At 42.4% G+C, this 14,963-nt stretch overlaps 1 protein-coding gene across 1 annotated transcript in view; it reads right to left on the bottom strand.

The window, feature by feature from the left end:
- The window catches only part of TACR1 (tachykinin receptor 1), a 170,226-nt gene extending 162,562 nt beyond the window's left edge, over positions 1 to 7,664 (bottom strand). Inside the window, exon 1 of the mRNA XM_090281604.1 lies at positions 6,763 to 7,664. Within this exon, the coding sequence (XP_090137730.1) occupies positions 6,763 to 7,151 (389 nt within the window). The 5' untranslated portion in view covers positions 7,152 to 7,664. The remainder of the gene's footprint in view (positions 1 to 6,762) is intronic.
- Positions 7,665 to 14,963: the final 7,299 nt, after the last annotated feature.

Here is a 14,963-nt window from a genome sequence, read left to right on the forward strand (position 1 = left end):
TTAAAAAGTATTATGTACCTATTATGTAATTTCACACTGAGAATTACTCTTTGTTTCCCCACAACTGAGCTTTTGCTTCTGATAGTTTAAAACAAAAAAATGAGGGGCTTTGACCATTCAGGACACTAGGGGCTCCCACAATCAGAGAGAAGTTGTGGCAAGTGCACCAGGTCAGCTCTAGGGAGTAGGTAAGCATTGAACTTCTCTAGGAAAGGTCTTGCAGCCTAAATGACTCATCTAAGATGAAACAGACTTGAGCTTGATCCACATCAACCCAGACATTTGAGGTTCCTGATTTGAAAAGATGAGGACAGTTGTGGTAGACAAACTTTTAGGGAATGACTGTTCTCAGCATCACAGGGGTGTTTGGTCATGGGTTATAAGGTCCATCTAAATTAGGGCAAAGGATCCTAGAATCTAAGTCTGGCCCCTGAGTGGGGAAGGCACATCCTGGGTGATCCAATAGAATTCAAGTCTAGTCAACAAGTTGAGATTCAAGGACAGAATGCAGGTTGAATGAAGACCTGGGAAGAAGGCTATTTAAACTTGTAGCTGAGTATGGCTGCAGCAGAGTGGAGTAGACATCAGGGATCAGTGAGCAGAGTTTTTGTTATTTATGCATTTCTTTGCTCTTGGTTCCACTTTTAGTCTCTGAGAGAGTTCATTCCTTCTTTTGTCTTCACCATTATCCCTATTTGAGCAACTATATTTTTGGTCCTGACCACATTTCACATTGTCCATCCATCATCATTTGGATGTTCCCTTTCACTCAAACACAGCATAGCCAGAGCCAGTCTGAGTAATAAGCAACCTTCCCTTTTCATTTCACTGAAATTATACCTGTCCCTGCAAGGCAGAGAAGCAGTGTTACCAGGCTGGTACTTTTCTGAGCCTCCTGTTGCTATGTGCTCAGTTCCAAGACAGGTTACCTATTAATGGGCTTAGGGGTTGGTCCCCTCATTTCTTCTTAGGTGCTGCCCCACAATACTAGAACCCGCTAATACCACCAGCTCCTGCAAAATGAAGATGTCACCTCTCAGTATTCCTGACTTCTAATTTCATGAAACATCACACACACCTTTCGGTTTTTACAATAGGAAAAAATTTAAATTTTATTTTAAGTGGGATAATTAAGGAGTTTCAAAAAGTAAAATTCCTGGTGTTTGTTAGACTTTAATTAGAGGTAGACCTAATCTTATTTAGGTGTATTTGTCTCTGCAATGTTTTTATTCTAGGGAACCATTGCCTTCAGTAAATAAGTATTCTTCTGAAGGATTTTTTTCCTCTGTCTCTCTTTCTTTCTGACCCTCCCTGTCTCTCTGTCTCTCTCTTTCCCCATTCTATAGAAAGATTATAGAAAAGATTTATATTTGTACTAAAATGTGCTGCTGATAATTATTTTCTGTGCACATAATTTGGTTTTAGAAGGATATCTGGCAAAGTTTATCAAGACAGTTTGACCCAGGGATTCCACTTCAATTAGATTCTTCTAAGGAAAGAACAAGGGACAACCTCAAAGATTTATATCCAACTTCTGGCCAAGATGGAGGCATAGACAGACACGCTGAATCTCCCTCCACAACTAAGAAGAAATACAACTATCTCAAAACTAGAAACAACCAGAAGTTCCAGAAAACCAAAGTGCATGGAAGTCCAGCAAACAAAGATATAAAGAAGAAATATCCAGACAGATAGGAGGGGTGGAGCTGGAGTGGAGAGGACACAGTGTGGTGGCAGCAACAGCAGCAGGCTGGCAGAAAGAGCAACCACACATTTTAAAGTCAGGAGGGACACCTGGGGAGCATTCCCAGCTCCTCACTGGACCTAACAGCTCATGGTCCCAGCACTGGGGAAAATCAGGCCTCATTGCTTCTGACTGTGCAAGCCAGTGGGGATTGGTGCGGAAGCAGAAGCTGCCAATCTCAGCAGAGTCCGCTTGTTTAAAGGGCCCCCACAGTCCTGGAACACACGCAGACCCACTGACTGAGAGCGACAGCAAGGCAGAAGCTAGAGGGGTGCCAGTCTGATGCGAAAGTGGGAGAGGTGCCAGGAAAAGGGGCAAGTGCTGGGAGCTGGCATTGTTTCCTCTCGAACCCCTCCCCCACATACAGCACCACAACGTGGTGAAACAGGTCTCCCTGTACTGACGAATCCCTAAGGCTCCGCCCCTTACAACATAACAGGAGCAACAGCTCTACTTAAGACACAGAGACAAACAAACACAGAAGCCTGTCAGAATGAGGAGACAGAGAAGTATGACCCAAAAGGGGGAACAGATCAAGATTCCAGTGGGAGAACTAAGTGACGAGGAGATAGCCAACTTAACAGATGAGGAGATAGACAATCTACCAGATGCAGAATTCAAAACACTGGTGATAAAGATGCTCATGAGCTTGACAGATATGCTTGAGTATGGCAAACACATAAGAGAAGTGAAGGGTATGCTAAGTGAAATGAAGGAAAATCCACACAAAACCAATGGTGAAGGAAAGGAAACTGGAGTTCAAATCAATGATTTGGAACACAAGGAAGAAAAAACAGTCAACCAGTGCAGAATAAGGAAGCAAGAATTGAAAAAAATGAGGAAAAGTTCCCAAAGTTTGCAAAGGAGATGGACATACAGGTCTGGGAAGCACAGAGGGTCTCGGGTGAGCTGGACCCAGAGGGGACCACACCAGAATGCATCATGATTGAGATGCCGAAGATGAAAGATAAAGACAGAGTCCTGGGGGCAGCAAGAGGGAGGCGGAGAGTTGCCACAGTGGGGTGCCTATAGGACTATCAGCTGATTTCTCAGAGGACATGTTTCAGGCAGGAAGGGACTGGCAAGCAGTATTCAATGTGATGAAAGGCAACCTGCAACCAGGACTACTGTATCCAGAAGGCTATCATTTAGAATGGAAGGGCAGATGAAGTGCTTCCCAGACAAGCTGAAGCTAAAGGAGCTCACCATCACCAAGCCATTATTATATGAAATGTCAAAGGGACTTACTTAAGAAAAAGAAGATCAAAACTATGAACACTAAAATGACAACAAACTCACAACTATCAACAACTGAATCTAAAAAATAAAAACAAAATCCAACTAAGCAAACCATAATAGGAACAGAATCATAGGTATGGGGATCACTTGGAGGGTTAGCTGGGAGGGTGGAGGGGGAGAAATGGGGATATGGTGCAGGTATAAAGAAGCATAATCAATTGGTACAAAATAGACAAGGGGAAGTTAAGAATACTATAGAAAAGGGTGAAGTCAAAGAACTTATATGCACGACCCATGGACATGAACTAAGGGGTGTGGGATTGCTGGAGGGAAGGGGAGTACTGGGCATAGAGAAGCAAAGCAGAAAAAATTGGAACTACTGTAACAACATAATCAATAAAATATACTTAAAAAAAGATTTATATCCAGGATATTCATTTGAAATTTCTTTGTAATCATCACAAATGTAAACAATTCACATTTAAAAATAGAGGAATATTTAAATAAATGATAATAGCCATGCAATATAATGCATCCATTAAGAATCCTATTTTTAACACTATTTTATGACATGAAGTTAAGGAAAAAAAGAAAGAGCTGAAACAAAAAGCAGCTATTGAAACTGTTTTTGCTGTGGCCCAAAGATTATCCTTAAAAATGTGAGTGACTGTGTGTGGCATAAATAACACATAAAAAGTAAGTATAAGTAAGCATTCCAGAATTTTAACTGGTTATCTGTCAGAGTGGGATTGTAGATGATTTTTACATTTTAAAAATAATTTTATATATTTTCCAAATGTTCCAGGAACATGTATTATTTTATTCATTCATTCACTTATTCAATAAGCATATAGTGACTGTGAGGTGCCAAGTGCTCTGCTTTGTGCTGAGGAGATAATGTAAACAAGAGAGAACAGACATGTTCCTTGCTCTCCTCAGAGTTTATAATTCTTTAAAATTAGGAAGAAAAGTTGTTTTAAAAATTTGATTTCATTTGACCCAGTAATTCCACTTCTGGAAATGTATCCGAAGAAAATAAGCAAGAAAACAAAACAAAATTATTGTACAGAAATGTGTAGTACTGCATTAATTATAATAGCAAAAAATCTAGAAATGATCTAGATACCCAATAGTGGGGGGATGCTTAAAGTAATGATAGCACATTTATACAATAGAATAATAGGAAGCCATTAAGATTATGTTACTGAAGACTTTTTAACAACATGGGAAAATGTTACTAATAGTTTTCATTAACATCAATAAAAAAAGTAAGCTACAAAATTAAATAGAATCTGACCTCAGTTATGTAGTGTAGTAGTCATAAGAGGGAAATTCAAATGTTAATAAGTATTACTTTTGCATAGGAAAGTAATGGTTGATTTGAATTTCTGTGTCTCTGCTCCTCATGCTTCCCCAGTTTTCTGCAAAGGACGGGTTTAATGTTATAATCAGGAAAACCATATCACTTTCATTATTTAAGACTTGATTCAAAGGTTATCTGTGAAAGATTCAAGAAACATACAGAAAAATAGCTTAACACTTTTTCATAGCCCACATTGCCATGGTGGAGAAGGGAGAGATCATTCATATGGACAGAGCTGAAGACCCCTTCTGTTCTAACACTGGAGAGAATGGATGACCACAAACACAGAGGAGCTATCTCTTCAGAGGGTCTGAGGGGATTAGTTCACTGTGTGCTCAAGAGATGAGCAATGAAAAATAGAAAAAACACTGGGGGGACTTGGACACACAGCCCTGATACCTCATCCCTAACTCTATCTTGAACTCTAATCTTGAGCATGTCATTAATAGCATCCCTGAGATGTATCTGTACATTAGGGACATGGGGACATTTCTTGGTGCTGTCATTTCCCTCAGCTTTGGCACCAGAGATCCTCTGACCTCACTGAGAAGGGGTCATGCAGGGTCAGGGTCCTGTCAATGGTTTGCCTAGGAAAAAACAGTGGAGCTTGAGGTTCCAGAGTCAAGGCAGTTCCCTGCCCAATCCCTTGTGAAGACTTTGACACTGACTCCTGCCCCGAACCTTATAAGTTCAAAGGAAAAGAGCAGGACCGTGGAACATGTCATTTCTGTGGAAGCCAAAGCAGAAGCACTGTTCACTGGAGCTCATACTGACCAACAAGTCTCTTGAGCTCGCACAAGGTCCCAACGCAGTAAAAATAACAACTTTCCTTCTAATTTAGGTTCATCAAGAGAGCATGTGTATGGTACCAGTTTTCACTGCACCTATTTTCAGTTATATATCGTGCTATGGGTTTTCTAAGTTTAAAGGGGCTGCTGTGAGGTAAAGGAGCAAGTCAGTGCACAACGATTTCCAAGTGTACCTCACTTCAGCAAACTGAATATCTGAAAACCAGAGTAACATAAAACATACGTTTACAAAAGAATTCATTTCACTACCACTTGGAGCAACTAATTTGCCTTCCACATTGAAATATAATGGATTCACTACAAATTGTCTTAGACACAAGATATCAAACACATAAGAGCTGCATAAAGAGAGGTGTACATGGAGCTTAGAGATCAATATTTGGACATCAATGCAAAGGAGGTGTAGCCTCCTCTGATAATAGAAGTGTTCATTCACTATAGAAGCTGAAAAAGACCTCAAATCAATTGCAAATCATAAACAATCTTTACACAAAAGGGTTTAGTAGTTTGAGAATTTTTTTTTTAGAAATTTTTCCCCTAGCTCCTTTTTTTGGCGGGGTTCTCACATTCATTTATCTCAGCAAGGCCATTTCAAAGAGCCCATTTTAAAATCACAGTGGCAGGTGTTTTAAACATACCTCCACATCCTCCATACACATTTAACATTGATGCACACACAGATGTACACATGAGATACCTAGGACACCCACAAAAATTTAATACAAATACAGTTGTGCTCTAATAATCAACTTTTCATCATGCCACCTGAGGGGCCATTCATTCCAGGGCACTAGCCCCTGTGTTTGAAAACGGCAACCTTTTCACATTCAGTCAGCTTCTAAAACCTTAACCTGTTGATTACAGGAAAGAATGAGTTCTCAGCTGCCTGTGCCAAGCATGTTTCTCTGTGAATACAGACAAGGCTAAAAACACTGACTTCACGTTACAAGAGAAATTTAGAAAAACTGGGTAAGCTCCCTATCTGTGGTATGCCTTAAGAACAGTGTAGGAGTCTCTCATTCCTGAATGAGAACTTCTAGCAGTGTAGAGGTAGCTGAATTAGAATTTTGAGTATTTCTCATTCTCATGAAATGCTTTTCACATCCAAATAACACTGGAAAGTTGAGGTGGGGGCTGAAAGTTCCTGAATATTCAGGAAAAAATGAAAAAAATGATGAATTCTGGCTAGGCATAGAGGCTGCCTCACAGCCTTGTAGGGGTTTACAAAGTCCCAGGTAGCAATTCATACCTTGGGCAAGCCCTAGGCATCACCATCAGGCTTTCAGGGCAAAGAAGAGAAGAAATATATGGGAAGAAGCAAAATGGAAGTTGAAAGGAAAATGTCCAGGAGATGAGTGGGGAAGGGATGAAGAAAAGAGGGTTAAAGAAAGAAAAAAGGGGTTTTGTGAAGAAAGGAAGGGAGGCTGGTAATGGGTGAAAAAAAAAAGGAAAGAGGAAATAAAGAAAATGAGGTAAGACAAAATCTCACCATCAACAACTGGTTGTCAGTAAAAATTCCTCCACCTTGAACCAGACACAACCCAACCCCACAGCCCCACAACAAAGCCATGGTCCTTTTCTCCCTTTTCCACAAAGGGCAAGCTCACCTATCCAAGGCCACTGCTGTCATGGAGTAGATACTGGCAAAGACTGCGGCGATGGGGAAGAAGTTGTGGAACTTGCAGTAGAACAGGCCGTAGTACCACTCGTTGTGGACAGCGTAGGTGAAGTTCACCACTGTGTTGAATGCGGCCATGGAGGCTTCTGCAAAGGCCAGGTTCACCAGGAAATAATTGGTGACTGTCCTCATTCTCTTGTGGGCCAAGATGATCCACATCACCACCACATTGCCCACCACGGAGGTCACCACGATGGCCGTGTAGGCAGCTGCCCAAAGGACAATTTGCCAGGCCGGCTGCACGAACTGGTTGGGCTCCGAGGTGTTGGTGGAGATGTTTGGGAAGAGGTCTGAGTCAACCGGGAGGACGGTATCCATTCCTCGGCTAAGTGGTTAAGCTGTCCTCCCTGTCCACGCACCCACTTTGCAGCAGGGTCCCGAGGCCTGCGTCTGGGGTCAGGGTCCTGCTTAACCAAGACAGAAGGGCTACAGGCTCTTTCGGGCAGAACTCTTCCTTGCAAGCAGGAGACTTGGCTCTCTGAAGATGAATGCTGTCTGTCTGTCTGCCCCTGGTGACACTGAATGCCCCCACTTTCAAGCTTCAGGAAGCATTTGCGTTCGGAAATCCAAAGACAGCGTATCTTCTGCGTTGGGCTGAAAATGGGAAAGAAATTCCGTAGGTCACGGTTCCAGGAAGCAGGAGACCCAGGCCTTTCAGCACCTGCTGCTGCTTATAACTCCTACTCAACCTCCCTGCAGCGGAGAAGGCAAAAAGCTCTGTGCTTCGTGAGGACTCGCAGGCACAGAGGGGGCTCGTCACAGCGCGACTCATTAAAGTTCTGAGTCTGTGGCCAGCATTCTGGAGCTCCGGGCCCAGCTGGGAATTTTTCCTTTGCTTCCGCTGCCACCCCTGCCGCCGCCACCTCCTGCAGTTTCGCAGGCGCCTCTTGGCTTGGGTCCTGCTAGGATTGGGAGTTAGAAGTAGAACCTCCGCAGGCTGCGCACAAGGTTTATAAAGCCTGGCAGAAATGTTTTACCAGGAAGGGGCAGTACCTGGGCCGCGTACTCGCCAGTCCGGGTGCGCAGCGCGGCAGCTGCATCAGCTGTTGCCCGCTGTCTCACTAGCGTCGCAGCCACCACGCCTTTTGCAGCTACATGTACCTGCTGTGGGAGTCTGCAAGCTGGACGTCCCACGCACTCCGCCAGGGGGCGCTCGGTGACCTCGGAGTAATTGTGTGAGCCGAGAGCTGCAACTGGAACCATGGGGGGAAAAGCAGGGTTTGAGGTGGACAATCAGCTTCCAGGGACAGCAGCAGCCCGGAGCGCTGCGACAGCTTTGCAGAGGCACCTGCCTGTGACCGTGGGGGCGACCTGCCACCGCTGCGCTGAGGGCAGTGCTGTAGCCCGCGCTCCAGCCGGCCCTCCAGCCAGAGTGCCCTGTGCGCTACTTCTGGCTGCTATGGAGAAGCCAGAGGGGGGGACGCCTGGTTTCGCGTTTCCGGAAACTAACTTTGCTGAGGTCGTGTTTAGGAAACATCTCCAAAATACCCTTTCCCTTTCCCTGGCGGGCCGATTCCCCTGGGAAGCAGGGATAAGCTCTAACCTTTGGGGACACCCTCCCCAACCTTCTTGGTAGCTTGGCTCCTTGCTCCATGAAAAGCTCCAGCTGAGCTCTCCCGATGAGTCGCCCACTCAGACAATTGGGACTGGGTGTCGTTCCCTGCGAAGCTTGGTGAGTGTGGGAGCAGTGTGTCGCCCAGACGCGCGGCTCTCGGCTCTCTGCCAGCACCCACCGTGGCGTCGCGTTGGCCACCTGGGGACCTGGCAGCCTCTGCCTTCACGCCTCCGGGCCTGCAGGCACAGCGGGGACCTGCGTGGCGTTGTGGTGGTGGTGGTAACTCTTCCACCTTCCTGGTCCCAGGTTTGCATAGGGACTGGAGGGCAGGTCTGCCCGCCTTTCCTGCCCACTCTACCCCATCCCCAACCCCTCCCACCCTCACCACCCCTCCCTGGCAGGCTTTGAAGCCTTGTCTCCCAGTCCAAGGCCATTTCAAAACGGCCGGGCTGGTACTGGGCACTGGAAGGAGGTGGGAAGGGCTCGCCAGTCGGTGCGAAACGTTTTGGAGAAGCCGAGATGGGCTGCTGTTCTGAGCGAGTTCCAGCGAGACTGCCAGATATGCGGTTCTGTGAGGACTCGAACCTTCGGAGTCTTTCTGGGGGTCATCTACCTTTTTGCCCGCGATCCCCCCTTCACTGAAGGAACTCGGAACTGTGCGACGCGAGCTGGAGGCTCGGGTCTACGCAAGTATGCACTCTGTCGGGAGCTGCATGTACGCACTAGTCTTGCCTGCTTACGCGTATCTCCAGCGAGTCCGTAAAGTGTTTCAGGAAGGTTTTTAAAGCTTAGAAATTTATTGCCGGGATTTATGCAGAGCTAAAATCGGATCCTCTCTCAGGGCGGGAAATCTACTAGTTCATTATGTTTTGTTTTGTTTTGTTTTTTAAAGCCTGGAATTTCAGCATTATATGAGTTGCACCTGACAGTGCTCCGTCCTCCGAGAGCTCGTAAACCCTGAAAAGAAAACTCCAAAGAGGTCTTGAAAAGAACAGCCCCCCCCCTTATTTTGGGGGGACAGCAAAGGGAACGCCTCCTCTACCAGCCTGGATCTCTCAGTTGCTTCCACCACCTCTCAGAGAGGTGTGTTTACATGTCCACCTTTAATGCTTCCTCTCAAGCTGTATAACGCTGTCTTTCTCTCTTTCTCCCTGTTCAGTGGAGGCAGGCTGATATTTTCTAAAGGAAATTTACTCAATGCTTGGGGGGTGCGGGGGTAGGGGGGTGGGTAGAAAGGAAAGAAAACCTAAGCTAAAAAATAAGGCTTTATCTATTTATCCTCCGTCAGTAGAGCAAATTGGTATCTTGAATGAGGCACTGTGCTGGAGCTACAGTCCCACAAGCACTTAACAGTCTAACGCAGGAGAAAGAGACATCTACACAAACAGTATTACTGAGGCAGGATAGTAATAAGTTAGGAAAATTCCCTAATAGTGGAATGACAGGAACTGAGACAAAGTATTTAAACAAGAGAGAACAATTAACAGCCTGCTAATAAATCAGAAGGTCCTATTTCCTTAACCAAGGACGCTTAGGAGCAGATGGTTTATATTTCTCCTCCCCAATCAGAGAGTAAGTAGCTTAAATCATCATGGTGAGGGATAAACAGAGGCCCAGTTAGTGCCATTAGTACCAGCCAAAGCCCAGAACAGATGAAGTCACAGAAGTAAATAACAAAAGCCCAGTTAGAGCTAGACAAATACAAGATAAAAGTAAAGCCATGAAATGACCAGAGAATGATCCCAAACTTCCTATATGCTTGTTTTGATTCATCAGCGTATTGAAGGACACACCTGGAAAGCTATTGAATATTCTATTGAGACCCTCCCCTGAGACCTCCCCTAAAACTCCCACCGATAGAAAACAGATAAAAACCCTTAAGACAAAGAATCCAGTGTGCACTCTCCTCTGAGCACACCAGTGCCTCTCCTTTCCTCAGGCACATACTTCTTCTTTCTCCTAAGCTCCAAGGATCCCCATGAGACTTGTAACTCGGGAAGAAGTGGGTGGTGGCAGCTTGTCCCAGGTAATCCCCCTGAACCCGTCTCTAAGGACTCTCCTTTTGCCTCTATAACTGGTTCCCCAAGTCCACGCAGCCCAGTGTGTCTCGCTTCTGTTATTGTGACTTTCTTTCCTAAGTCTAAACAGCCCAATCTAGGCTCACTCCTGTTGCTGTGACCTTGCCTTTTCTATCTTAAGCCTTTCCTGTGTTTCTCTGTCCTCAGCTTTAATGTATGTGCTGTCAAAATAACCTGAACTCACATCATAAAACCTTTCCTACATGAACTCAAAAACCCACACATTCTAGACTGTGCTGGGGCAGACCTGCTTCCATCCCAGTTCCTTTCTGGTAAAGAGAAAATGGGATGAGGGCATCTAACTTTGACAATAAAGAAAATCAGGGAGGAGAGTAGAAAATGATATCCGTGGAGAAGCCTAGAAAATGTGTTAAGACTGAGGGTGAAAAGGAGAATATTTCAGTTAGATGTTTTAGATGTCAAACCATGTCACTCTCCTTAGCTTTCAAGAGACTGCCCAGCTCACTTAGGGGAACACATACATTTATTACTCTGGCCTTCAAGGGTCTGCATTTCTTACCCTGATATGTGGATGAGGCTAGCCTGGGTAACTCCTCTTCTTGCTCCTGGTTCTTCATAGCAGGGATCCATGTCCTAAAAACATATATGACTTGCTAAGTTAATTTCTCTCTCTCTCTCTCTCTCTCTCTCTCTCTCTCTCTCTCACACACACACACACACACACACACACCAAGGCATATTTATGATGGGTTCACATAAAGAAAAAAGCCTGTGCCATACAGTAGCTGAAGGTATCCCTTGGTTTAGATATATGTTCTGAGGAGAGGTCTTCTTTAGCATTGTCCCTTTTATAAAGGAGTGACTTTTTCCCCCCACATAGGGATAATTTTGCACAAATGCATAGATAAGATACTATATAGGCTTTTTTCCTCCAAGAGCTGATATTTCTTCTTTATCCTCTTTTCCTCCCCTCTCCCTTCTGTTGACCTCCCTCCTTGACATATAATACAAGTCCATGAGTATCAAAGGGAATTTTGTTGACAGGCTAGTATAAACCCTTCCTTATTTGTCCAGACTCTTTCATACTATACGAAATAAATGCAAACACATACAATACCCATACATGTAAGCCTATACAAATACAGGACTTTCCTGAAGAGGACATACAGAAGGTCCATAGACACATGAAAAAATGCTCAACATCACTAGCCATCAGAGAGATGCAAATAAAAACCACAATGAGATACCACCTCACACCAGTCAGAATGGCCATCACCAAAAAATCAACAAACAACAAGTGCTGGCGAGGATGTGGAGAAACGGGAACCCTATTGCACTGATGGTGGGAATGCAGACTGGTGCAGCCACTATGGAAAACAGTATGGAATTTCCTAAAAAGACTAAAAATGGAACTGCCTTTTGAACCAGCGATTCCACTGCTAGGATTATACCTGAAAAATCCTAAAACCCTAATTCAAAAGAACTTAGGCACTCCTATGTTCATAGCAGCCCTGTTTACAATAGCTAAGTGCTGGAAACAGCCTAAATGCCCATCTGTAGATGAGTGGATCAAAAAACTGTGATACATCTACACAATGGAATACTATGTAGCTGAAAGAAAGAAGGAACTCCTGCCATTTGCAACAACATGGATGGAACTAGAGAGAATTATGCTTAGTGAAATACGCCAGGCAAAGAAAGCAAAATGCCATATGATATTGCCTAATACAGGAAACTAAAGAACAACATCAACAATCGAACTAAATAGGACAAGGAGCAGAATAACAGTCAATAGGGGGGAGGGGAGGGAGAGAAGGGGGATAAGAAAGGGAAGGGTTTAGTCGAGGAAAGTGTGTAATTGACTCATTGACATGGACAACGGGGAGGGATATGATTGTGGGAGAAGGGGTGGGCTGGATGGGAGAGAGCAATGGGGGGAAAATGGGACAACTGTAATTGAAAAACCAAAAAAAAAAAAAAAAAAAAAAGTCACTCCCAAAGGAAAGGAAAAAAAAAAAAAAAAAGAAAACAAATACGGGACTTCCACTAGTGTTTGAATTTTGTTTTTCTCACTCAAAACATTGCTTGGATGCTTCAGAGTCAACAGATATAGATTTAACTCATTTTTTTCAATAGCTAAGTATTATTCTTATGTTATGGATGCACCATACACTCCATTTCCTAATCACAAAAATTCACTTAGCTTCCAGTTTTTGCTACTAAAGACAATAATACAATAAACATTTTTACATATGTCTCCACAGTCTGATGTTTTGTTTCTATGGGATAGATTCCAAGTGGAATTGCTAGGTAATGGATCATATTTATATTTATATTCATATGCATATATATGTTGTATATTTCTATTGTATTTAATGTTGCAAGATTGCCTTCCAAAAAGGTGTAACATGATTACATTTCACTAACAAATTAACCTTTTTCCCACATCTACTCCAGTAATAAATATTAAAGATCTTTTAGTTTTGTCAGTCTAAAATAAGTAAAATAGATAACATTTCTAGTACATAGTGTTTTTTCCTGACTACCAGAGAACTTGAACTTCTTTTAAGATATTTTATCTACATGGGTTTTCCCTTCTAAAAATTTTCTATTCACATCTCTTGTCTCTTTTTCTGTGGGATATCATTCAGTCATTTTTTAATAAGTGCTCTTTGTATGTTATAGGTACAAACACTTTGCCCATCATGAATATTTAAAAAATTTTTTCTAATGTTTTATTTAGTTCTTGATTTATGTATCCACCATAAAATTTTTTAAAGTTTTATTTTTAGCATTTGAGTTTTAATAGCTTTTTGGTTTTAAAAAGTCTCCCTGAATCCTTGCTTTTTTCACATAGTCTCTTAGATTTTCTTGGTAGCTTTTTACTGTTTTATGTTTTGCATTTAGGTCTTTATTTCACCTAGAGTTTGTTATTTTATATTATGTAAAATTTTACTTTTATGTTTTAAATATATAGTTAGTTAGCTTTCACAGCTCTATCCATTTTCCTAAATAATTAAATTATTATTTTTGTTATATATTAAATTTTCAAACATGTGTGATTTACTATGTATATTCTCCAGTATTTCCATTTATCCATTTGTCTATTCCTATAGCAACACTATAAAATCTCTTACCTTTCCTAGTCCCCTTGCAATTAGGTAGAGCCTTGTGACTAATTCAGCCAATTGGTTGTGAGTGGAAAAGTATGAGTATGTGTCACTTCCAGGCCAAAGCACAGAAGTTTTTTAGTGTGTGTGTGTGTTTGTGTGTGTGTGTGTGTGTGTGTGTGTGTGTGTGTGAGAGAGAGAGAGAGAGAGAGAGAGAGAGAGAGAGAGAGAGACAGAGAGACTTCTCTATGTATTCTTTCCTGCTAAATCCCAAATGGTGCAGCTGTAAGATGAGAGGTTTTGATCACCTTTAAGTTCTGAGTGGCTGTATAACATAAGCCCCTGATAAATCTTTATGAACATATAGCATGAGCAATAAGGAAATTTTTGTTGTGTCAAGGTCCTAGGGTTTGAGGTTAATGTGTTATGTTCCATGATATAGCTTATTTTAACTAATACAGGAATAAAAGTTCTGATACTTGGTAAGGCAAATTCACTGGAGTGCTCATTTTATCTCTTCTTACTTACTTTGGGACATCTCATTTAAACTTTAACTCGATTTTTAAAAATCCAAACTGCATTAGTATTCTAATTGGAACTGACTAGAATTTAATTTTGGCAAAATCTACATTTTTTATATTAAGGTTTTTTATTCAAGAATAAGGTATGACTTTCTGTTTCTTCAAATCTTGCTTTATGTCTCTCAAAAATATTTTATGATTTTGCCTAAAATACGTCCAGTCTTTTGATTAAATTTATTTCCATGTATGTTGTAGTTTTTGTTTCTATTGTACATAAAATATTTTTCCTTTTTAATCCTATATCAAAGAAAACCCATTCACTTCTGTTTATATGTATTTGTGGGTATGATGAGGTCTATCCAGAAAGTATTCAACCACATAATATGAAAAATAGAGACATTTATTGAAGAAGATACAAGATACAAGAAACATTGTACAGAGGACAATGATGCCTCAGTCACCTTCCAAGAAGGGACCTTGGGACCTCACAAGGTTCTCCTAATTGGCATCAGCTGCTTTGTTGTATTTTCCTGAATCTCACTGACAGTCTGAAATCTCTTCCCTTTCAAAGGTGATTTTAGTTTTGGGAAAAACTGGAAGTCGCAGGGTGCCAGATCTGGGCTGTAGCAGGGCTGAGTCACCTGGGTGACTTGAAGTTTTGCCAAAAAACTGCATGAGATGATGCATGAGAGGGTATGTGTTCATGATAAAGCTGCCAGTCACCAGTTGCCTGTAGCTGCAGACTTCTGAATCATTCAAATATTTTCCACAGAGGAATGTTCAAACTTAACACAAAATTTGATGAAGATTCATTATTCTACTCAGTCACTTTGAATGAAATGGCCACATAGTACACAGGTTCATTCAATGGCATCTACTGCCTCTACTAACTAATGCAGTGAGAG

This window comes from Furipterus horrens, unplaced genomic scaffold, assembly GCF_987537825.1.
Source record: "Furipterus horrens unplaced genomic scaffold, mFurHor1.1.pri manual_scaffold_6, whole genome shotgun sequence".
NCBI classification, from domain to species: domain Eukaryota; kingdom Metazoa; phylum Chordata; class Mammalia; order Chiroptera; family Furipteridae; genus Furipterus; species Furipterus horrens.